The 24,536-nt window shown below is 42.3% G+C and overlaps 2 protein-coding genes across 3 annotated transcripts in view; one reads left to right on the top strand and one right to left on the bottom strand.

Moving 5' to 3' along the window:
- The window catches only part of SCFD2 (sec1 family domain containing 2), a 187,284-nt gene extending 166,837 nt beyond the window's left edge, over positions 1-20,447 (bottom strand). The window contains exons 1-2 of the mRNA XM_054632751.2: positions 19,646-20,447; positions 14,849-15,017 (exon numbers count right to left, since the gene is read on the bottom strand). Coding sequence (XP_054488726.2) covers positions 14,849-15,017; positions 19,646-20,381 — 905 coding nt within the window. The 5' untranslated portion in view covers positions 20,382-20,447. The remainder of the gene's footprint in view (positions 1-14,848; positions 15,018-19,645) is intronic.
- A 2,850-nt stretch (positions 20,448-23,297) lies between these two features.
- FIP1L1 (factor interacting with PAPOLA and CPSF1) overlaps positions 23,298-24,536 on the top strand; it is a 37,320-nt gene continuing 36,081 nt past the window's right edge. The window contains exons 1-2 of one of the 2 annotated variants that reach the window (XM_054632753.2): positions 23,298-23,678; positions 24,375-24,414. In XM_054632753.2, the coding sequence (XP_054488728.1) occupies positions 23,597-23,678; positions 24,375-24,414 (122 nt within the window). In that variant the 5' untranslated portion in view covers positions 23,298-23,596. The remainder of the gene's footprint in view (positions 23,679-24,374; positions 24,415-24,536) is intronic. The other variant, XM_054632756.2, reaches the window with a different exon arrangement.

Genomic DNA, 24,536 nt, shown 5'->3' with positions numbered 1-24,536 from the left:
AATATGTACACAAGTCTGATGAGTGTGGTCAACCACCATCTGAAACATGTTCATCTCTTGCCACATCCATCATCTTCAGTTTTATCAAACATTTCCTCGATCCAAGCATCATGTAAATTTGTAAGGACAAATATTTTAATCACAGTCTTGTTTCATGTGGATCTAAATATAGATGTAGTTGTGTATAAATATATATATATATATATATATATATATATATATATATATGCTGTGATACACACACAGTAAGTATTTTGGCTTCAGAAAGCCAAGAAGTTTAGCATACACACTTAAACATCTATGACACAAAACAACTTTACTTGCTAATAACCACATGCAGGAGACAACGCAGCTGTGCACAAATGATATTATTAAAAAGTAATGCAACTCCCCTCATTGCTTCCAATATCAAAGAATGACAGTGTAAACCAATGACACCAGTGTGCATTAAACCAAGACAGCAGAGAAATAATCCCTGCACTGTATTTTACCATAATACAAGTCATACAAGTCAGCTCAAATGCATGCATGCACAGGTACACACAGAGTATCTGAGAATTGCTTCAGAAATCCTCTTATTCGATTCCATTTATTTAGACTAGTAATACAGAATTTTTGTTTTAGCTTAATAGTAAAACAGTTAGTGAAAAAATTCTTACAAAATATCCAGAGCTTTTTTTATGTAGCATCTTATATATATATATATGGTTTTGGGGGTTTTTTGTCTAATTATTTGGTGACAATAATCCTCTAGCCAGATAGCAAACACAGCACTTTCCTGTGTTAAAAAAGAAAACTGCAGTCCAACAGCTTGGGGATCTATGGGTTCTCATCCCTTTTGAGTTCTGTTTATTCTAGCTATTCCCAAGATCATTAATATCCATTTGAACCTGTAAACTTGAAGGTCAACAAAAGGTGAAACATAAGGAAGCAATATAATATGGAATATTCAACTAGATTATATATTGTGAAACATTAACGTAGTTTCCTTAAACCATACTTTAATTTTTTTTCCCTTAGTAGTAGGAAAGATAGGAAGATAATCTCCATATTAAGCCAGAGTTTAATTTGGAGGATTTACAGAATGATGAACGATTTCTTTTGGTTAGTAATTTTAAATTAACTAACTCTCCCTTTCCAGAAAATGCTATGGAATCAGACTGAAATGAGTAGAAAAAATAGTTATCAAACAGTCCAGAGATGGAATAAAAATACACACCCCAAATTGGATAATACTATATAAATATCTTACCACTGTCACAAGCAACATGCCTAAATCTGCAATGATTGTTGCTGTTAAGCTACAGTAGTTATGTTACACGCTGTGTTACATGTATAAGCTTGTGACCCGCAGCACTGAGAACGCACAAAAGCCTTACAAATACAACACCTCTCAAGACCAAGAGGGATCTGTTGGTGGACTAAACATCAAGCAAAATCTCTGCAATTCCTGAACTACCCTTCCTTTCATAGCTGTCCTGCAAATGACACATGCCAATACTAACAAAGCTATACATGCAGATAAATCAGATCACCTCTATTTGTAACATCAGAAGAAAATACAGATATAAATTGTTGTGCCCTACATGTGCTGTGGCATCCAAATACAGTACATCAAATCTGTAAAGTCAACTGATTAAACAGAAGAGGCTGATATTGCAGGGAGAAACTGCTTGAATCAGGACTCTTTGTCTTCCCTAACTACCCTGTGAAAAGAAGAAGTAGTGCTTAATTCCATAAAGCCCTATTGCCTGCAAATTACAAAATTACTGGATTTAAGTTACTGACCAATACACCAAAGCTCCCCTTGGAAAATTCTGATTTAAGCATAACACTGTCACACACACACTAGAAGTCATGTAAGCAAGCTGACCTAACTTTCCAACTTCATATGGCAGCTGATACTGCTACAAGATAATTTCTGCATCAGCTATCAAATGTTTTGGGAGAAAGAAAATTCCTCTAAACAAGTAAGGCTGCTCTGGTGAACTATCGGAAGAAGCAACAGCACCAGCATGAAATGGCTGGCAAAGAAGTGGGTTCAACCTAAATAAATTCCTGAAGCCAGCTCTACTCACATGCTACAAAATCAACAGCCAGTTTCACATCTTTACATGACTACTGTACAAACTGCAACGTTTTTTGTCATCATGTTTATTGTGGAAGATGTTTATTGCCCTGAGGCAAGTCTTGAGGATACAAAGGCACATTTGGGAAGGTAAGGAATGTGCAGTGTAGGAAAGGAACCCATGCAGAGCTGTCAAAGCTCGCCAGGCTGAAGCATGAGTGGAAGGGAAGCATTAGTCACGCAAACAGCCTGAAACAGAAGCTATGCCTGGCAATTGTATCAACAAGAAACAGAGCATCATCCTTGCCTCAAGTCTTTTTATGAAAGTTACTTATCGACTTCAAGAACCTCTGAAGTCTATAATCTTGCATGATTATTACCCTGCAACCAAATGCCTCTGAATGTCTTAAAATGAATTTCAGTGTGTCTTTTTCAAAAGTTGGATTATCTCAAAAACTTTACTGAAAGTATATCACGAAAAGAGGGATTTTATTAATCTTTTTTTAAGGCTTATTTTTTTTTGATCTACAGCAAGTGTACTTAACAAACAGAAGGTTGAATCATTTTAACCCTACTTGCTGACAGCTGAAGCAGAGGGAGCTAGCAGTTTACTTTGAGGGTAATGGAGAACAAACAAGACACATCTCAGGAAAGTAAGGCTGGTTTTGACAGATGCCAACTGATCTCTAGGTCTTACTAATCCTTGAAGTATTAAATCCCACTAAGATTCATCTCGTATACAGACATGATTTGGAACATGTTCTGTGCAAAGAGAAAAGCAGATTAACTATCCACTGGCCAAAGTGTCCTAGCCCTAAAATGCGGTCAGGACACCTCAAACCAGTTTAACTTTTATCCTTCCTCCAACCCCTAGCTATTCTTTTCAAAAATTATGTTATTTAAAACCACATAATACATATTGTTAGAATTTCTATCTGTTAACCAGCTGGTAAGGTTCCTTCCCTTCTGCAATAGCTTCACAGCAGTCATCCCTGCAGAAGAGCCTTTATTACAGGCAACACAACATTTAGCTATTCTAAACCTTTTCTATTATTAAGTAGTACTCAAGGGGATCTTAAACAATTGTGGTGATACTGAGGCACTCTGTGGATAATGATGCATCACACTTGGACTTGGAAAAACAAGTTTCAGTTCCAACCAAACACATGGTAGTGCTGTCACTTCTTGACAGGTACTCAGGACTAAGCTTCTCTGCATTGACTCAGTTTGGGACCAGGTCTAGAAGTGCTCCTTCCTAGTCTCCTCTTGCACCCCCACCCCACAGTCATAATACATTCCTTGGAAGTCTTCAGAGATTTCTCAAAAGGGTCTCCTGTAGAAAGAATAGAAAGGTAAGATGCATAGCCTGGAATAGCATGTGGATTCATTGTCAAGTAGACTTAAAAGCCAAACAAACAAAAACCCGACAAAAAGCCAAGCTATACATGCAGATAAATCAGATCACCTCCACCTCTGATTCCAGCTGTCCACCACCATTCGAAAGCAGAAGTGACATCTGATCTTTAGACCCCAGAGCAACAATTAAATGCAGACTGGTCCAAATAAACAACCAAGCACACCACAGCATTTGGAGGACTGCCAGAAACAAAACAACTGACATCCAGATGAACACTTGCTTCCTTCAAGACAAGCAAATTAAAAAATCACTGAAAAGTGAAATTCTTTCTGTCAGAAGTAGAATTGCTTATTGTGACCTAATGCACCCTGTTTTGCAATTGGCAAATCTGGATATGTACTACTTCACAAGGTAAAGGGAACAATTGATGCTGAAAGACTTGCCAGTTTTCTAACAGGCCTCTTAGCCCCCTTGCCCACTGTAATAAAAGAGGTCATCATTCCAGCCATACCCCAAAATTCACTCTTGCTCCTTTAATAGTGGCCAAACTCTGCAGGGGCGAAGGAAAAAAAGAGCATACAAATAAATTCTTAAAACTTTCTACTCGTAACCATCACTTAACCCCGCCTGAATTTCAACTGGCTGCCTTTTAGTCCAACAAAATGTTTCAGCAAAATGTTTCATTCCTACAAGCTGCAGGACAGCTTATGCAGAATGCCAGACTGAGTTACTGCATGAATCAACTTAATTGAAAGCTTCTGAGTAGGATTTTGTGCACTACAAGGTACAGCAAAATTCTTGGCAAACATCTCTTTAAAATGTGTATATTAAAGACTTACTTTTCAGGGATTTTAATTTCAGTTTTGGACAAAGCAATGAATTATACTAAATATAAAGTCTGATCCTTACAACAAACATATTGCTTGAGAATATTACATGTAACACAATAGGTTACTTCAGAACATTCTGCTCTGCATTTTAAAGCTATTGCATAAGGTTATTTTAATAAAAATGATTCCAGGGAAAGAGCAGTTAGTAATGAGGTGCTGACAATTGAATCTGCATTTAGGGATTGCACTGGAGTGCCAAGTCCACTTTTACAGATGCGCTGCTTAGCTATCCAGTAGATGTCCTCAGGGCATGTAAGACCAATGTATTTTGGGTCACGTTTGGCAGCAGAGACTGATGAGACAAGTGAAAACATTTACCAAGAACACATCTGACGTGTGTTTTTCTTATTAGAGAAATGTAAGAAAATAAACCCAGATACCATGGAATGCCAGGAATTCCTTCTCCTTCATGTTTTTGATTTACAAGGCCAATTTTTGGTAGTCTCCTTTGACCTCCCTCCCTCATTTGCTTGCCTAAGGCCTGGAGTCATCAATGCAACCTCTTGACCAAGCCGTTTTGAGGACTTAATGTACAAAAATACATCTTCATCACAGACAGAAAGACAACTCTTTCCATTAATGACTCAGTTACCACAAAAATCACTGCTTAGTATGTTTTATGGTATAAGTAGTTAAAAGAGTCAAAGATACACTTTTTATGAGTTGAGAACAAGTATTCAAGTAGATAATTTGAGATCCAAAATAAATTGTGAAAAAAAATCTGAAGCAGTCTTTGCATCTTAAACCCCAGATCTTTGAACATGCAGAGCCAGATTCATTGCTAGCATGTTGGTCAAACTTAGATCAACTTGAAGGCTGAATCCTGCATATCTTCATTATTCCCCTCTCTCAGTTCAAAGTAGCATATTTGTCATAGTTTCAATGCAAACCTAGAGCCCTAGCTTCCTCAGATCTCAGGCAAACCTAATATGGACAATTCTAGCCTTCAAAACCAAACTGACAGCTATTCAGAAAGAATAAAGCTCCAACCTCAGGCTTTCATTTTTATAATTATTTCCATACTCTAGTTGATCTGTCATGAGAAACAGTTAAGGACTTCTGTCCACATTGCATATATTTACCTGGTGTTGTGGGTATCTTCTCCCTTCCTGATACACTTCTGCCTGCCACAGAATGAGTGATGAGAGCAGAATTTTGTCCTAATCCAAACTCTCTGGATTTTTGGTCACTTTTTGTAGTCATTCAATATTAACTCTGCATCCTCCTCCTAAAATGGGCTTCTGTAATCAGTTTGGTGCCATCTAATTCTCTCGTCCTTCACATACCCTCCTTACCAGCAAACCAAATGTTCCATTGATGGTGTTTTCTGACCTGTCAAAGAAGGTCTGAAGCCACAACCCATTCCTACCATCAATAAGAACTGCAGCTTTTTCTGTTGAGGTTAATTTCCCTTTTTTTCAAGGGGTAACTGGAGCTTAAGCAGCCACATGCCGCATACACATTCAGGTTGTGTTCTGTGGCTGTTTCCAGTTAGTGAAAATGACCTGATATGGATTTCTTTTTCTTGTTTCTTATTTAAATAAGTAGTAGAGTTGTGCAGAGAATTAGGTAAGGTCATAAAACTTCTCTCCCACAGAGGCTGGAAATCTTTCCCAGTTGAAGATAACTTAAAAAAATATACTCACAACCTATGGAAACTTGGTGAAGCACAGTCATTTAGAACCTGCAGAAGGACTGTTTGGGGGTTGCAGTTCATCAGGGCATAAGAACTGGTTTGGCTTGGTCAATATTCACAACCACTTTTGAAACTGTGAACAATTATAAAGTAGCAATAGCCATTTCAGCATCCCCTAAATACACTTCAGGAAAAATAACAAACACACACCACACACACACACACACACAAGTAAACACTAGACCTAGGGATCATGAATTAGATTCCAAAGATCTGCCATCAAAATAACAGAAGCCATGCTAAGTATTACTTAGCCATGCTAAATAGCAGAAAAGAATGTTGGATTTCTGGCTCAATTAAATTAAAATCAATAGTTCTGTATGTTTTTATCTGTACAAAAGCAGAGTATTTCTCTGTGCAAAATTCCATCTACTTTTCAAAGTAAAAGCATCTTCAAGTTCTGACAGGTAAATAGCTGACTTCACATAAATTTAAGCCTGTGTAACCTTTGATTCCTGGTTCATATTAAGTCTGGAGTCATGAAATAACCCAAATCATATAGTCAAAACTTGCAATCAGACCAGTTGCCAACAGATAATACTGTTTCCTTCATAACATTATTTTGTCATCCAAATGAGCAGCTGCCATTTGTTCTTCTCATCAGCCTATTATGGCACATTTCTCTCTGCTGTAAGATACAGCAGGCTTACTTTATAGTATAAAAATGATAAACAAAAACACCCCTCCAGGCCACTCAGTCACTCTCTGTTCTGGCACTATGGTTGAACAGCAAATGAGTAATTCTGCAGTATGTAATAAGGCCAATGCCTATCACTGCATTTTAAAACCTTGCTGTTGAGGTCATTCAGGAGGCAAACTTGAAGGCAGATGGCCAAACAGACTAAGAGCTAGTCTTAGAAAAATCTCACAGCATCAGCCAAAGCAATAGTCTCCAGGAGATTGTACTATAACACAAGAAAGATCAGAGCTCACTTTGGAGAACCACAAAGTCTACTCAAACAGACACAGACTTCATGCTACTATTAAACTCTGAATACATCTGCAGGAAAATGCACTGTGGCCACATCAAGAGAAAAGCACTTTGCAAACTTACACAGGGGAAAAAAGAAACAAAACTCACAAACAAAAACATTAAGGAAACAAAAAAAAAATGATGTCAGTTTTAAAAGAAATGCTACAGAGAGACAAAAAGCCATTGCCTCTAAGCAATGTAAAGGTCTTCCTGTTCTGTCCTGAGTGCAGACAGCAGTTAATTCTTTCTGATAGGTCATCAGAAAGAGATTTGTCCTTCTTTATATCTTGCAAGGAATAAGCCTGCAGAACAGGGCACAATGGTTACAAGGGAACAGCTAGAAGAGAAACTATCTGAGGGGTTGTACTCACTGAATTCCCTCATAGGCATTAAGCTACCTTGCTCTGATAACCAGGTGAAGATTCAAGTACTCAGACATACTGATGGTTGGAGAGGGAGAGAATATGGAGAATAACAAATACAGGGAGTCTTTCTTCTTGAGAACTAAAAATGTCTTCAAAAAATTAAGCATGAAAGTTCTGATTTTGCCATTTTCACCAAACTGATTCTACAGGCAACAGTATCTGAAAACTCTTGATCCTTGTACTCAGAGGACTGCTATGATAGTGTCAGAGGGCCCAGGAAAAAACAGTCTGAATTCCATCTGAACCCTCTCATTACTAAGCCTGGGTAGCCTAGACAAAGAGGACAGTTAGAGGTTCTCAAAGTACAAGAATGAAGTCTTGAGCAGTCCAGCTTCCCACAGCCCCCTGAAGTCCTTTTTGTGGGCTGAGAGGCATAGATAAGGAAGAGCCACCCAGCTGATGCCAAGAGCCTGTCAGCTCAATTCATTCTTTATCTCAAGGAAAATAAGCTTCAAACTTCCTCTTATCTAGAAGACAACTTCTAAGGCTTCTGAGCCCTGTTGTAACAGACAATTGACAAAAATATGGCACCTATTAGGGAGGAGGATGGTTGGACAAAAAACCCTCATGAGATTCCTCTGCTGCCTACCTCAGGGGACTCACTCCTGCAGCAAACTGGGGTTTTGCAGAGAGGCAGAAAGGTCTTCTAACAATGCTCTATGTTACACAGCACAGGAAAGCTAGAGGTCCTGACCTCTTTCCAGAATTTTCCACTCTCAGCACAGCCCTCTCACCCCTTCAGTTTTTCCATTTCAATGAGGTCCCATGTTGAAAGCATCTGGGCAAATATACACATTTATTGTAAAATATAATAAATCTTATCAGCTTGCTCATCTCATCCTGTGACAACAGTCAATTACATTCATTTGATTCTGGCTGGTTTGAAACTGAGCAGAAAGCATCTCCTGGAAGGCTTGTCTTGACTGAAAAACCCCAGAAGCTGATCCAACCCAGGCTCTTACTTCCAACAAGAAGATGCCCTGAGAAATTTCAAACAATGAAGAAACTCTAAATAGGCCTCGATTCAGGACTGTGCTCAAAGCCTGTATGAGTACAATCAAGTGGTGATCAGGAAGGCTGCCAGTCCAGGACCATGGGGGAGAGAGGAAGGGATGCTGTGCAGGAGCAGCATGGGGAGAGAGGAAGGAATGCTGTGTTTGGGGCTTTTCTACTGCCCAATCCACCACTCTGTGAAGCATCTCTTGGTTGGACTGCTGAAAAAGCAAAAGATACCAACATAAAAACCCTCTAAAGCACAATTCATCTCCCTAAAAATGGAACTTAGTGGCACAACGGGAGTCCTGGAAGCACAGGGCCAGGCTGTAATTTCACCTGTCATTGGTGAAAGAAAGTTTCAGAGTCTTATTTAATGCAATGGGATGGCTGCTTTTCATAAATTCTGTAGTTAAAACTTCCTTCTCTTCCCAAAGTGCTGCTCACTTTGTTCAGAAAGGCAGATAGGAAACAGCTGTACCATGGGTGGTGGCTTCTTTTGGGTTAGTTTGGGATTTTTTTTCTCGGGAGCATTGAGTTTTAGGTTTCAAACAATCTTTAGGAGCAGAGTTGAGCAGAGCACTGCAGCCGGGACAGGAGGCTGGGTCCCGGGAGAGCAGGAGCGTGCAGCTTCCAGCAGGGGGAAGTGTCCAGCAGCAGAAAAGCTGGAGGAACACTCTCCCCCCTGCCCCCCTGCAGGGATGGGCAGGGAGCACCCCGCTGCTGCTGAGCCACCACCAACATACCGGGACAGATCCAAAAGCAGATTTTAGCACAAAGCTGCCTCTCTCCCTGTCTAAAAGGGCCTTGTCATCCTTTGTTTTGGGTTCCCCTTCCTCCTCTGCAAGACTTGCGGTGGATATGAAGCAATATAGTTGTGACATCTGGATTTTCTTACTGCAATAGTAATGTTTCCTCTTTAATATTAACATTCCAGAAAGGAAAATTACTTGTATTTATGCCATAAATTTCCAGCTCATTCCAGAATAACACTGTCCCAAATTACCTTCTCATTATAAGCTTCCAAAAATGTATGCATGCAAAAAAAAGTAGTGGTTTAATTCCTAATTAATATCTACAGCTGATGTAAAGGAAATATTTTTTAAAAGACTGAAAATACCAAAAAGATCCAAGAACCACACTATTTTAAAAAAACCAAAACACCAATATTCTTCAGATGCTTGTTCCCCGATTAAAAAAACAATCAAACAAAAAAACCTCAAGAGAATAAAATCAGCCATTCAAAAAAGTTTATTTCCCAGATTAAAGGGAATAAACTTTTCCTTTTCTTTGCCATGCACACACAAAAAATCTTTCATTTGAAATTGACATCATACATGTGACTGTTCAAAGAATACTGCATGTGTGTTCTACAGAGATCACTGGAATGCTGTTCCATCAGTTCCCAGGAAAGGGGGCCAGGTGAATGCAACTCAAAACTGTCTCCCCTCCCCAGGGCAACACAGCACTGTGAGTAGGAGTGGGAAGGACACAGTACTAAAGAGAACACAAATGGAGATCCTGCGTTCAGTAGTCCTGACACCTTAACTCCCCTTGTACCCATCTGCACTGTTACTTGCACCCCCAAAGATCAGAACCCCTAGGATTTTTCTGCCTTCAGTATGCAAACTTGTATCCTAAGAAACTCCCTGTTTTCCTGGTTTGGAAAACAGTTCCTTGGACAAGAACTACGAGAGGAATCAGAGGCAGAAAGGAATTAAGTGACCTGTCTGAGATCATGCTGCAAGCTGAAAGCAGAACCAGGACTTGAATACAAGTCCCCTCACCTCATGGCCTTCCTTTAGGTTTGGGGTTATCCAAGTCCCACCAGTACCAGAGGAGCATTGAATCACCACATCACACCCAAATGCAAAGATGGAGCTGGAGCAAGGCTCTCTTCTCCATCCCAATTGTAGCATTTTTAAAAAGTACTGATCAGTCCAAAATGTGAATAACAACTTCACAACTAAGAATGATTGGGAGAAGTATGTATTTTCAGCTGCCACTAACATGAGACACTGAAATTTCATCATTCTATCTCCAGGAATGTTCTGATTTTTAACCCACTCCCCCATCACACCTACCTTTCCACTCCTAATACAAGATCTAAAGAAAGATGTTTGTGGGTGCTGTGATTCAAACATCTGGCCTGCATAAAAATGCTTTCTGCATCACACCCATCGACACGGTCACTTCATTCTCAACTTGTTATTTCTCCCCCCAATGCAAATACAGATGATTTAGAGGCTCCACCTGCTCTGTCAAAAGTGCCCAGACAGCTCAGCTATATTGCTTATTGAATTGCTTTAGGCATAGCAGCCCAAACATGAACTGTGTTACATTAAAGTATTTCATCTTTATGGAAAAACGCTTGTTGTAGGAGTCCAATGGTTCTTTGTATATTGCATTAAACACATATATATTTTAAATAAAAAATCTGGACTTTTTAAAAGATTTTAACACCAGACTGAATTCTAAGAAGTCTGGAAACTTCAAACATTGGAGAAAGGAAGCAAGAGTGGAAAAACAGGCAAGAAACCTTCATTCAGAGAGTTCTTAAAATGTGCATAAGCAAATTAAATATTCAGTCTATTCAGCAAAATAGGAGAGCACATCAAAAGTGTTCCTGGCTAATAAAAGAGCATATTGAAAAAGAGTAAACAGATATTCCTTCCGTTGCCCACAGTGTACATAAATCTTTATTTCTCACACACCACAGGCCTGTGATCAGAAGTCAGGCATCTGAACCCTCATTTGGGGTTTTAGGGAGCCACAGGGGCTTCATGCACCTCAGCTCCCAGCTCACAAGAGTCAGAAAAGATAAACTTCCATCAAAATAAACTAATTACTGACAACAAGAGGCTTCAACATGCTAAAAAAGGATCTTAAAAACACAAGATGAGTGCTTTGAGAAATATTGTGACCAAAATGTTACCAAATTTACCAGATAGATTACTCACAAATACACAGAGCTTGACATTCATCCAAACAGACAACACCTAGAAGCCACTACATGCATGCTTAAAATCAGAAGCTGAAATCTGGAAGAAGTTCTCCAAAAACACTGTATGGGTTATCAAAATACAAAGACCAGCAAGAGAACTGTAATCAATTTTTTCAAATCACCCCTACCACTAAGCTTTCACTACAACTTCACCTCTGTGATGCATCATCTGTTTGAAAGGACAGGGTGGCTACTACTTTTCTCAATCAGACACCAGCAGTTCTCATCAAGAGTGGGTGTCTTTCAAATAAATACCTATGAACTGTTTCCCTTCTGTTGTGTACATCCATCTGTATATAAAAATGAATCAAATATTTTGGCACAATTCTGAAGGAGCATAACTCTACTATCATCCACACAGGAACAGCAGCCTATCAGTGACTACAGTAGGGCAAACAATTACTCTGTGAGATTTTTGAGGCGAATAAAACTAAAAAAAAAATCAAGAACTATAGAGAAGTTTGGGGTTTTTTTTTAAGAAATTCCCTCCCTCACAAAGAGAGACCCTTCAAAGTACAGTTACTCAAGCAGCATATGGCATTTACATTTTCATCTAAATCTTTAAAGAAGCCCATTATTTCCTTAGATTTGAGAAAAGAACCCTGCTTTATTTCACCACACCAACCATAAATTATTCATTAATTCAGTTTGCTAACTCTGTAACTGCGCCCAGATGTTTCAGCTGGAGTGGCATGCCATAAGAGAAGTTAAATATAGCAAGCTGTATGCAAGAACCAGACTCTCTCTCTCTCCCCTCACTACAGCATGCTCAAATACTACTTGACAGAAAACAATGAAAACATTTTAAAAATATTCTGAATATGTGAGTCTGAAATGCCACAGTCTGATCACAAAATTTCATGTGAAAGAGCCCCCACACATTTCATCTGGGTGTTACTGAAGTCGCTGGTCCTGTCTCTGGGGAAAGGGCTGGCACTTTCACTCACCAGAGTAAACAGAAAATTTACAAGCAGAGGAACCCTCCTTGCCATGCATCATTTACAAATACAAATGAAGGCTTAAGTTTTCAATTATAAGAAACATTTCTGAGCCAGCTACCAAGGGCAACAACCAAGCCGATGAGGAATTGAGAGCATCCTAAGGAATTTCTTATGGAATTGACACAGAAACCTACTGGTGAAATTTTTAATCCACTTCAGTGCTTCAGAAAAACAACCATTTTACACTAGCAGAGATGATTAATGTTAGCATTTGTAAGCCAACACTGAAAATAGTCCTGTTAAACAGAATGGAAATTACCACCTTCAGCCACTGCTATGGTTTCAAGCACTCTTCATCAACTGTCTTAAGCTAGTTTGGAAGTGCCTATTTTAAACTAGGAACTATCCTTGATCATTATATAGTTGGAGAAGAAGTGAAAAACAGGTTGAACATCACAGTGTGACTTGGAGTTTGGAGACTCTTCTAAGGCCCAGAGCTCTTCTTCAGTTGTGAACAGTGATAACAAGAGAGATTTTCAGAGGTCATCTTGTCCCTTTGCTGTGCTACAAGGCAAGATTGAGACTGTTTAAAATATTTGCCTGATCTGTTCCTAAAAATTTCCAGTGTAACAGATTCTGCACCATGAGTTTGCAGAGGGGTGGGTATTTTGGAGAAGCTGCTATAGATCAGTGTGTTAATGGCACCACTGCTTTGGTACCAGGTATCAGCTGCTGTCACCCAACACTGCCACACTTGCATCTTGTAGCCAAATCCTGCTGTTCTTTAAGCAGCTGTGTCCATATGAGACTGCAAAATACATTAAGACTAACTACTGTTAACAGAGGGCACCTTCCCATTAGCCAGCAAATAGACAAACAAACCTTGATATAAATCTATACTACTAGCCACCTTAGAACATAGTAAAACTCTGTCAGCTGTTACTAAAACCATGAATACATGATTGAAGTAATAATTTAGCCATGGGAAGTTACCAGCACTAAAGGTACCAGCACTAAAGGTACCAGCACTAAAGGTACCAGCACTACCTTTAGTCTCCTCATTGTCTATAATGTGAGAAAGAATAGAGTGGTAGCATAGGTCAACAATCTCAGAGCAGTAAATATCTTTTTTTTTTTCCTAATCCACACTGACAGAATTTTCTTTATTAATGGTAGCTACTCAAAGTTAGCACAAAAAGATACCACAAAGTTCTACTATGGACAATGGCCTCTTCATTTTACTGTGTAGACAGATCTTGAAAGACATTTCACTTCTACTTCAGGAATCAGTGGGAAAGCAGACAGCGAGAAGTAAACCAGAAGAAATTTTATTTAAGCGAGTCACCCTGGCAGCAAGTTACAACTGAGTCCACCTCTATGAGGAAACATTTCCTCTCCAACTTTTATGGAAGAAAAGAGGTATGCAATACAAAATGTGGAAACTGGACCCAGTTACAGCACATGTGAGAGATGGAAGGTGACAAAGGATCTGGAGGCTCTCAGAAAATAAAGACCATATGCTGCTAACAGTGGAAATCTGTGAAATCTTTGTTGGGGGGAAAGGGAAGAAAAAGGATACAGTGCAGGTGCAAAATCACAAAACAAATCAAAAGAGAAGAATAGAAACTATATTAAATAGCCCATCTCGAAAAATAATTTTCTGCTATATGAGGAGAGCATTATAGTAAAAGAGAAAGAACTTTTAATCTTCTTTGCACTGTATAAATTTCTAAAGCACTGCTGAGAATAGTATTTATTGAGGAGTGAAACCAGCACCTGGTATGTTTCCTTGTTTTTACATAGTAACAGAAGCTGCAGGAGAGTTTTGGTTTGGACAACTAAATTTAGAAAGTCAAACATCAAATCTGATGCACTTTACTTGTAAAGTCTTAGCTACACATTATACATAGCTAAGTACAATTGTCTGAAGTTACTACTTTTTGGTTGTTCTTTTTCAAGTAAAAATCAGGCCCCCATGAAGCTGTCTGCATACCTGAATTTGTGCCTTATTATCCTTCTCCACAGGTACTGTGTTTGAAAACAGGGATATAACCTTAAATTAAATTCAGCATCCAGCTAACTTTATAAAGAGGCTTATGGGAAAAGGAAGTCACCATTGAGACCTACCTGTTTGGATGACCTATTATTCAGAAAAAGAAATGTCACAAGGAGAATTCTTGGTGTTAATCTATACTGATTTCTGCTACAGTAATCTACAGCAATTTAAACAACCCAAATCTAAAAGGTCTTGAAATTCTTCCACTTTTGGAAGTCTTATCTGGCCTACTCACTTAATGTACACATACAGACTATTACATTCCAGCAGAATTACGACCAGATGGGGTTTTGCTGTAAGCTTGACTGTTTTCTTTTGTTTCATTTTTTTAAAGACTTGTTCTTTGTTCGTTTTTTCACATAGAGATAACAAACATATTCAACACTAAAAATATAAAAAATACAACAGAAAAAAAAAAAAAAAGAAAGAAGAAAATAATGTTTACTTTGGTTGTGCTAGGCAGCCAGGTGCTATAATACTGCAAGTTTCATCTGTAGTCTGCAGTGCTGTAAGTTCCACCATGTTAACCATTACATCAGTCTTGTGGCCAGGAAGTTTAGGAAGCACAGAAAGAATCTTCTCTGCAAGATTGTCACCATGATGACCAACTGCTCCTGAAGAAAATGGAAAAAAAAACAAAAAAAAAACCCAACAACTATCAGGCACATAGCTAGAAAAACAAACAAACACAAGGAATTGAAAAGAAAATAGCTACATGTTTTGGAGAGAAGGACACTGGTACTCCTACTATCAAAACCACATTTAGCTTTTCAAAAATATTTTTCTACAAGAGTAAAACTAATTTCTAAAATGTGTAAAGTTAAAAGCACCTACAACATTTCAGAAAGATTCATTTAAAAAGCCCTATTACCATTACTACTATTACTGCTAAATTAGACTTACTTTTACAGCTGTTAGATATTCACTGATTTTACACTTAGACATGAAAAACATTTTTCTTTGCCTAAGGAACTTGTTAAATAATATTTGCAATGGTTATTAAAAAAAGCAAGCAAGTATTTATATATACACTCACATGCATAAACTAGGGCAGTGCTTAAAAGGCCTATATACAAGTTGCATAAATAACTACCCAGACAGGCCAGCCTAATATTAAAATAAACAATTACCAATGGCATGCCACAATCAAGAACATATCACTTTTATACGAACTGAGGGCAGCTCAGGTGAAACAAACATGAAATAACTAAACCAACCCATGTTACAAAGTATAAAATGTCAATTTGACTGTATTCCAAGAGAAACTCTGAACTCCAGCTGGCATGTTTTCTTCAATTTTCCTGATTTCAAACACACATGCTTTTCTTTCCATTCATGAACTTCCAATACAGGCTCTACAACCAACTTAAAAACTATTAGGGCTGTGAGCCAAGTCAAAGCAGAAAAACATGACACACACTACAGATAAAAAAAGTCAAGAGAGAGGGATCAGAAACCTTATTGCCTTTAGGTCAGGAACAAGTTGAAGTTATTTGTTGTCTGCCACTTAAGCTACAGTTCAGCCATCAACACAGGGCTGGACAGCAGTGCTGAGCTTAGTTTTGCTTGTCCTAGCTTTAATAACAGAAAAATGGGAACTTTTGAAGCACCACTGAGAGGCAGGAAAAAGTTCTCTCAGGCTATAGTCCCACTCCATCTAAGTCCATCTGTGTGGCAGCTATCTGCTGTTATGTTTTCATCATTTCCATAGACAGAGAATATCTGTTTCAACAGCTGAATTAGCTTCACATGCTCCATAAATCCAAACAAGGCTTTTACATCAAGTACATTGCTAAGGTCAGATTATTAAGTGCTCTTGGATAGCAGAAGCAGAAGACTGTCTCCAGCAATTCTACAGCAGCCAGGTATCCAGGCTGTAAGCCATGGTTTTCCATGGTCTATCCACTTTTCTGTATTGCAAAATGTTGAAAAGAGAAACAAGGATGAAAAAGGAAAATAAAGTGAAGCCAAACTCTGTGCTGGCAACACCTTTATCCACAGAAAGCAGAGAAGGCACAAGTGTCCAACACAGGGTGGTACTGCAGCGTGGACATCTGACCACTCAGCTGGTTTATTACCAATTTGTTTCACCAAAAACTGCAACAATTACAGAATAACAGCAACTTCCCTTTCTAACATTCCCAGCCAGAGTTAGACCAGTGAAATACAGATGGAATGAGCTGGGCTGTCTTTGTGACTCCCTAAACTGTCTTGTTCTCCAAAATCCCTACATTGCTCTTACTAGATCAGTTACATGTAAGGCACACTGCAACAGTTGCAAAGTTGCACAGGAAAAACAACAATAACCTGAACCTCCACCCCACGTACTGGAAGCAACATCTGCCTCTCCACACATGCTGCATGTGAGCAACATTTAGTTAGACAAGACATTTGGTTAAACCAGAAACACCTCAAATGCAAATAAACCCACATTAATTATTGAAATTATTGACATCCCTCCTTTCTTCTTGGCACAGGGGGAAGACTCAGAGTACTCGAGCTGCTTCCATGAGAGCCTCTGTCTCATTCCCATGACTGATACTTCTTGGAGGTTTCCACTGGTCCACCAGTGCTACTGGCCTTTGCCATGCCTCATCAAAACAACCACAAAACATCTCATGGAGGTCTTAAAAGTCACTGTCACCCCAATCAACTGCATAAATTAACCAAGCCTGAAAAGATTGTTAAACTTCACAAGACTAGGACAAGGAATCACAGGGAGTCACTTTCAGACTGCATTGACTTCAGAAGGGTGCATGGGACTAGTTTTGATCCTCTCTACTCACCACTTCTGAGGACAGTCAACAGACTGCTCAGCAGCTTCTCATGAGCAAGTGTTCAGGGTACAGCTGATGGTTTTGAATGCTGCCAAAGTACAGACAGACTGAGCATTCATGAGACAATAAGTTATCTGACCACTGCAAAATAGGAGCTTTCATGCCAGGCTAACATCTAGCTTTCAGGATACAAGAACTCTTAGGTATCATGCTGTTCTAATTTCACTTTTTCTTTACATTATAACTTACAAACTGAAATAGGTGACATTTGACACAAATGGTAGCTGACACAATTTGCAAGGTCAAGGTGTGTATTCTTTACTATACAGTTTTTAGCAAACCAATGAAACAAATCTTATTGTGTGGCACTAAATTCAGGTTCATATACAACTTTACCTCTGAAATGTACCAGATTTTTCTTCCTTCAGTTTGCATTGTATTTGATAGCACAAGTATCACATCCAAACCACAGCAATAATTCAATGAAATTACCAATGAATTCTGCAGGCATTCGTTGATAACAAAAGAACAGCTGTATGCAGGGATCTTAATTTCATTTATGGATACTGAGAATAGAATCTTAAAAAAACAAATCCTGTAACGTCTCATCCTTATTCTGTGAGCTTTGATATTTCCTTCCAGAGCTGCTCACTGCACCCCGATGTTATCTCCAAAAAACCTTCTCCTACTGAAATACAAGATTCCACAATTCCCTTCCCAGGTTTAAGCTGGTACTAAATATCTCTCATCATACCTCCCCAAGAGTCTCCTTGGCAGGCAGCTCCCTGTCATCCCACATCTGGTTCTATTTCTTGTTTTTATTTCTTCTCACTATCTGAGTGCATAAATAAATCCTTTCCCTGTTCCCACCCCAAACCAACACTCTTCTCATAATTTCATTTTAAAGTTCCTTATCCAAGTCCACTTTCCTGCAGTCTTCTGATCAATCTTCCCAACCTCAGCACAGCATTAACTGCCTGGATTCATAGTTGCTCTTTAGCACCTTGTTGATAGCTATGGTTCCTACAGCAGTTCAAGGACACACAATGGTGAAACTATGGGAGGAAAAAAAATATGGAGGAAGATTCAGAAACAATCTGCAGGGTGCAACACTGTGCCAAGTACTTGCTACATGACATGTGGTGGAAAAAATTATGACCTGAATTATTGACTACAAACAGAAGCAGGCCCCCACCCTGTGCATGCCAGCAGGAGGTATGTATGACTGGGATAGCAAATGCAGTCATTCCTATATCAATACACATACCTACAGAAACACTTTCAGGCACATGGATATGGCTAAGGGTTACACAGAGAGGTGTATCTCCCTAGACAGACATAAAGATAAGAGTGACAAACAGATTCACTGGATCCTTCACAGCAATCCATAAGGCTTAGTCTGAAACATGCAGATCATTTCCTTCACACCTCAAAGTGGCACACAGGCACAGTTAAGGTTTCTAGCTTGCAGCAAAATGGAAGTGCTAGAAACAAGATTTTGGATTTCCAGCAGAGCCTTCTGCCTTACTCTTCATTTCTATGATCCACTGGGATACAAGGGTGTGCAAGCAATCATCATGGCCACTGGGATTATTAAACATGCTCCCAGTGCAAGCAGATGAAGAACTGTTTGCACACCTGGTGGCTTAATACAATTGCTCTTCAAACCACTAACCTGTGGAAGGGAACTCACACTGCTTACTCTGTAACATCATGTTAAACACGAACCAGGAACAGGAGAGCAACCAGATCAGTTATGTCAACTTTCCTCCTAATTTGGAAAGCAGCACCAGTTCATTGGGCAGTTAAGTATGACTTTGGGGTCACTGACCCCCAGGGACCACCACTTAACCAAACCATTTGAGCAACTTCTGCATGAAAGGATGCACCTGGCACTAGGGGTATTGGCACAGCATCTGGGGTCATGGAAGCAGCCTGTAAGATACTTTTCCAAACAACTGGATAGTGCGAGTAATGGATGATCTGGATGCTAGAGAGCAGTGGCTTTTAATCCAGGAAGCATGAAACTGACACTGGGACAAAAGATTATCATATACATATCCCACATGGTAATAGCTGTTTTGGAACAGAAAGGAGGACATTGGGTATCACCAGTAGAATACTGGAACACCAAGTTTTCCTACTGGAGCAGGATAATGTGGCACTTACAGGAACTACTGCTTTGAACCCAGCCATGTTTCTCCAAGCTTCAGAAGAAACCCAGAGTTTTACCATCACTGCCTGGTAACCAGTGAACAAGTGTATTCTAGCAGACCAGATCTCAAGAGCAATCCCACCCAGGACCCAGAACTGGAGCTATATAGCCATGGGAGGACACTGTACAAAATGGAATATGGATTTTTGGTAACACCAGGTCACCGGTGTTCCCACTATCTGACACCCTCCCGGTGGGGTGGGTATGGGCCCTATAGAATGACAGCCCATACCAGCTGAGGATTTCTTACCAGCGAGGTCCAACGTCCTGTCCACGAAGATGACAGATGCCTTGTTGGTGGCTGTCCTCCTCCTGTTTCTGGCTGAGGCGTAGCTTGCCAGCTCAGCGGCGACCACCCTGCTAAGGGCCCCCACAGCGAAGCTCTCCTCCCGCAGGCCCAGGGCGGTGAAGAGAGAGTCGAGCTCACCCACCAGGGCCCGCACCGCCGCCCGCAGCTCGGCGGGCAGCGCACCCAGCCCGACCTCTGCGGGGCCGGGGCCGCCGGGGCCGGGCAGCGGCGGGAGCAGCGCTGCCAGGGCGGGCAGCAGGCAGAGCTCCGCCGAGACGGGCGCCAGGAGCGGCGGGCCCCGCAGCACCACCTCGGCGCGGCCGCCCTCGCCCATCCACCGCCGCAAGGTCTCCTCCAGCTCTGCCGCCCCGCCGCCGTCCGCCTCGTCGCCGCACACGAGCACGCAGTGCCGCACGGCGCCCCGCTCCAGCACGCCGCGCACCGCGGCCGCCGCGCCGCCCCGCAACGTCCCGCTCACCACGAACACGGCGCAGGCCGCCCCCGCCGGTACCGCCGCCTCGGCGGACAGCGCGCTGACAGCCAGCGCCCCGGCCGCCAGCAGCTCGCCCGCCCCGCCGGCCCAGTGCAGCGCCTCGGCGGAGGGCGCGTCCATGAGGACGGCGGCGCGGTGCGCCCGGGCCAGCGCGGGCTCCCAGGCTCGGCGGCTCAGCTGCCGCAGCACCTCCGGCACCGCCATGGCGGTGACAGCCACAACACGCCGCACGTGCCGGGCGCGCCGCCGGCGCCGCGCGATGGCGTGGCGCGCGCGGGTTGGCTGCGCGTGCGCGGGGCGGAGCGGTGGCTGTCCCCGGCCGTGTGGGAGCCCCGCCCGTGCCCCGACACCGCCGGGTGACGCCGCGGGAACGGCCGCTTCCCCGGCACTCTGCATGCTCAGCACGCGAGAGGCCAGACCTTCATCACTGCCCCCTGCCCTACTACTGTGTATTTCTTGTGTTAGTGTTAACAAGTGCTTTGGTGAAGGAGCTGCAACACGGAGTACTCTTGCTCAGTAAATGCGACTTTTCTCTGTACAGTTAGAGACGTATGACAAATTATTTTAATTTCACTTTCCCCTTTAAAAGCCCTTGATCTCGAAATCAGTTTCAAAGCTATCGAGAAAAAGCGCCATAACAAGCACCCACAGAGAATGGATGGCCCGCTGGCAAATCTGCGTTCCACACAGTATTCACTTGGGCAGCCTCCTTGGTACACAGCCAGGAAAACACCTTTTCTGACATAGCAGGATTCTCAGCATTAATAAAGAGATAAAATACTTAATTAATTCACCCTCCAGCTTAACTGCCGTTCTTAGGTCTCTTACAGATACAAATGGTTTCAGAACACTGAAAAACATGAGTAACACCGAATTCATTAGATTTCCAGTAATTAAATCAGATCCTTCCCTTTCAGTGTTCTCCACTGACATTGCTACTCAGATGCATTCTTCCCTTTCTTTGTGCTGTTCTAGCACCAATCTGTTATTTTTACGTTAGGGCATATAGCTTCATGATGCTAGAAAAAATATGTAAGTTAATGCCCTTCTTGACTATTTTGATTTGAAAAATGAACACTAAGGATGGGGGATAATTAAAACTGGGCCCCTGAGTTTATAAACAAGTAGAATTATCCTACTCTCAGACTGAATTACCTCAGAGATTATGTATCTCTGAGTTTTTGCTTTATGGTTGAGCGCCACAGACAAAATCTAGACAAATTATGGCTTTTAAAAGGGGTTATTTACCTTTAAAACCACTAAAGAAAAGGGGTGGGTGGGCTGACCTCTTTTAAAAGGTTGAAAGGTGTTTTTCAGATATTATTGTCAAAACATTAGATGCTTCTTTAAGAAAGCTAATAGTTTTTTACTTTATTAATACTGTATAGATTACAACTAGCCAGTGTTGAAAAAAACAAAAATTACTTGCTGGAAGACAAAATTAAGTTAATCAGTTTAAAGCACAATGGTTAAATTACAAAACAAGATTATCTAAGTAGTTTTTACAGCTTATTTTATCCCTTGTGCAAGGTAACATACACTGTGTCAGAAGAAGAACTGTACTAAAGGGTTCCCATAAACTTGGTATCATTTTGTGGCTTTCTGGGGTGTAATGTGTGACTGAAGATGGTGATGCAGCTTGCAAAGATGTGTTCTGTCTTCAGCCTTTCAGCTACTCAAAGCCTTAGAAGAAAGAGTTTTTAAAGGCCACAACTGTTCAAAGTGGCCTTTAAAGTGGGCCAGCTCTCTATGATTTCTCTTTAAAGGTTTGTACAAGGAAAACTGCTTGGATGATCTGCATCAAAGCATTTTAGGATATTTTTTTTCTTAGCCTACTCTTGTTGCAGTTTTCTCAAACATGGTTTACTTTCTTCTTCCTTTTTTTCCTTCTTTCTTCTGTGTCTGTAGCCAAAGGAAACTATTTGAATTCAGCTGTGTCATTTAATGTCAGCCAGAATTGTGTTAAATGGCAAAATAAACAAAACAGGAATTCAGACACTGATGTCTATGAAGAGGTACTACATATACGCATTTGTCTTATGAGAAACAAGTGACTCAATGGTGGAAAACCATTTGCTGACTCCACAGCTATTTGCATAAAAAATGAAATAGCAAGATGAAAACCTACCCAATTACACCACATAATTCATTACCTGTACACAATACTCAGACATTTAATTTTAGGTGAAAAAAAAATTTTGAGTGGTTGGTTGTTCGTGTGAACTCCAGTGAAATGTCATGCCGTATATGAAACTTTCAAACAAGCTTCTCTATGCAGGCAATTCAAATAAGCTCCCCTCACTGAGAGTTGTGTTTATGTTACAGTCAAGTCCTATAGTCTGATTTTTCCCAAACTGACCTGCTGTGAAAAAGCAGGTCCCTGTTTTAGTTTTCATATACATCCTGAAACACCACAAGCTCCATTTGTACACACAACTGGTTGAAAATTATTTGGACAGTTGTTGGTACTTAACCTTTCTAATGCATCTTGCGGTTGTCTAGCATTCACAGATGTAAAGTGAGCAAATCACCAAGAAAAATGGCTCACTACTCCCCACCACTTTTAAAATAGAATTAATGAAATTCATAGAAACACTTCGAACATAGAAACACGTTTGGACACTCACAGCACACTACAAAGGTTAAATCCTTACTGTACCTAAAAACAAAATCAGGAAATTTGTGGAGGGAATAAAAAAAGTCTATGAGGAGTTGTTAAACCTAAAATACCACGTCCAGCTGGACAGTCCCTGAGCCGAGGGACAGTACTAGCAGAGGCACGGCGTGTTTACCCCGCGGTTACGCTCCCTCAGCAGCTGCCATCAGCCGCCAGTAGAACCACGACACTGGAGTGTACGTGTGTTTAGCCAAGTCCTGCTTCTGGAGACAGGCAGGGATGTTCTCGAGGAGCTCGCCATGCTGCCGGTGATCCCTGCTGAGGGGACGGACGGCCGTCCAGGGACGCGGGAGAGAACAAGGACCGCCGAGAGCAAACGGCAGCGGGAGGAAGGGAAGGCGGCTCTCGCAGCGCGCCTCGGGAGAGCGGCGAAAGCACAGGCGCGGTGAGTGGCCGCGCACGTACGGTGCCCGGGCGACTCGGCGGGGAGGGCAGTGCCGGGGCCGGGGCCGGGGCCGGGCCCGGCCGGGCCGCCCCCCGCAGCCCGTGCCCGGGGCGCCGCGGGGCCGGGCCGGGCCCGCTTCCTGTGCGTGTCACTCACGCGGGGGGAGGGGAAGCGCCGGGCGGCGGCGGCGGCGGAGGATCCTCCGCGAGAGGCCGCGTTGGGCGTTCGCAGCCGCCCGCCCGTGCAGCGCCTGGCCGCGGCCCGAGGCGCCGGGGGAGCCCGGGGGCGGCGCGGCGGGGCGGCCGGCGGAGGGAGGCGCTGCCGGGGCCGGGCCCGCGCGTCCCGCGGGAGGCGGCCATGTCTACCGGCGAGGCGGAGCGGCTGTCGGCGGACGCCGATGGGGCCGCCGGGGACGAGGAGGAGGAGTGGCTCTATGGCGGTACGGACCTTCCCCGACCCCCGTGCCCAGCCCGCCTCCCCAGCGGGCCGGCCCGGCGCCGCCGCGGCGGGGGGGCCGTGCGGGGGTGCGCAGGCCGCGCCGTGAGCCGCCTCGCCGGGCCGCTGAACAAGGTCCCCCGGTCCCGTCGTCCCCGTGGCTGCTCAGCCCCCTCTCTCCTCCCGGCCAGCCCCTCGGGGGCGACGGCTTCCGGCCCCTTCCCTTCCCCGGTCTCCGGTGCCGGTGCCGCGGGCCCTCAGCCCGGGCCGCGCAGGCCGAGGCGTGCTGGGCCTCAGCGGCGAGAGCCCCGCGTGGTGTCCCTGCCCCACAGGCACCCCTGGGGCCACCGAGCTCTCCCTGGTGCTCTCCTGCCCGAGTTCCCGGCGTTGAAATACTGAAAGAGGCTTAACCTTTTATTTATTAACTTTTTATACAACTTTAGGGACTACCTTTACGTTCAGATATGAATGAAACATATAAACTATACCTTGCCCATGTGGTGGACCTGTCAGTGCAGAGCACTGTAATTGCTTAGGGGTCTGCTCGAATGATTTCACAACTAAAATGTTAAGCATATGTCTCAATAGTCAGTATGTCTCTGAAGACTTGCCTAATATTCTACATCCCAAGATAATCTGTCACAGTTGATCCCCTAGGGATTTTATTCTTAAATATTGTGTTTCTTTTCTCTTATGGTAGATGAAAATGAAGCAGAGAGACCAGAGGAAGAAAAATCTAGGTGAGTATCCTGACAACTGGAAGTCCTGTAGCATGGCTGCACAAAACCTCTGTTCACTATGTTCTTCTTCCCAGCTCCTACCAACTTTCAAAGTTGCTAGGACCTGAACCCACTCTGGTGTC

This window comes from Agelaius phoeniceus, chromosome 4, assembly GCF_051311805.1.
Source record: "Agelaius phoeniceus isolate bAgePho1 chromosome 4, bAgePho1.hap1, whole genome shotgun sequence".
NCBI lineage: Eukaryota > Metazoa > Chordata > Aves > Passeriformes > Icteridae > Agelaius > Agelaius phoeniceus.
This window is presented reverse-complemented; position numbering and strand designations above follow the sequence as displayed.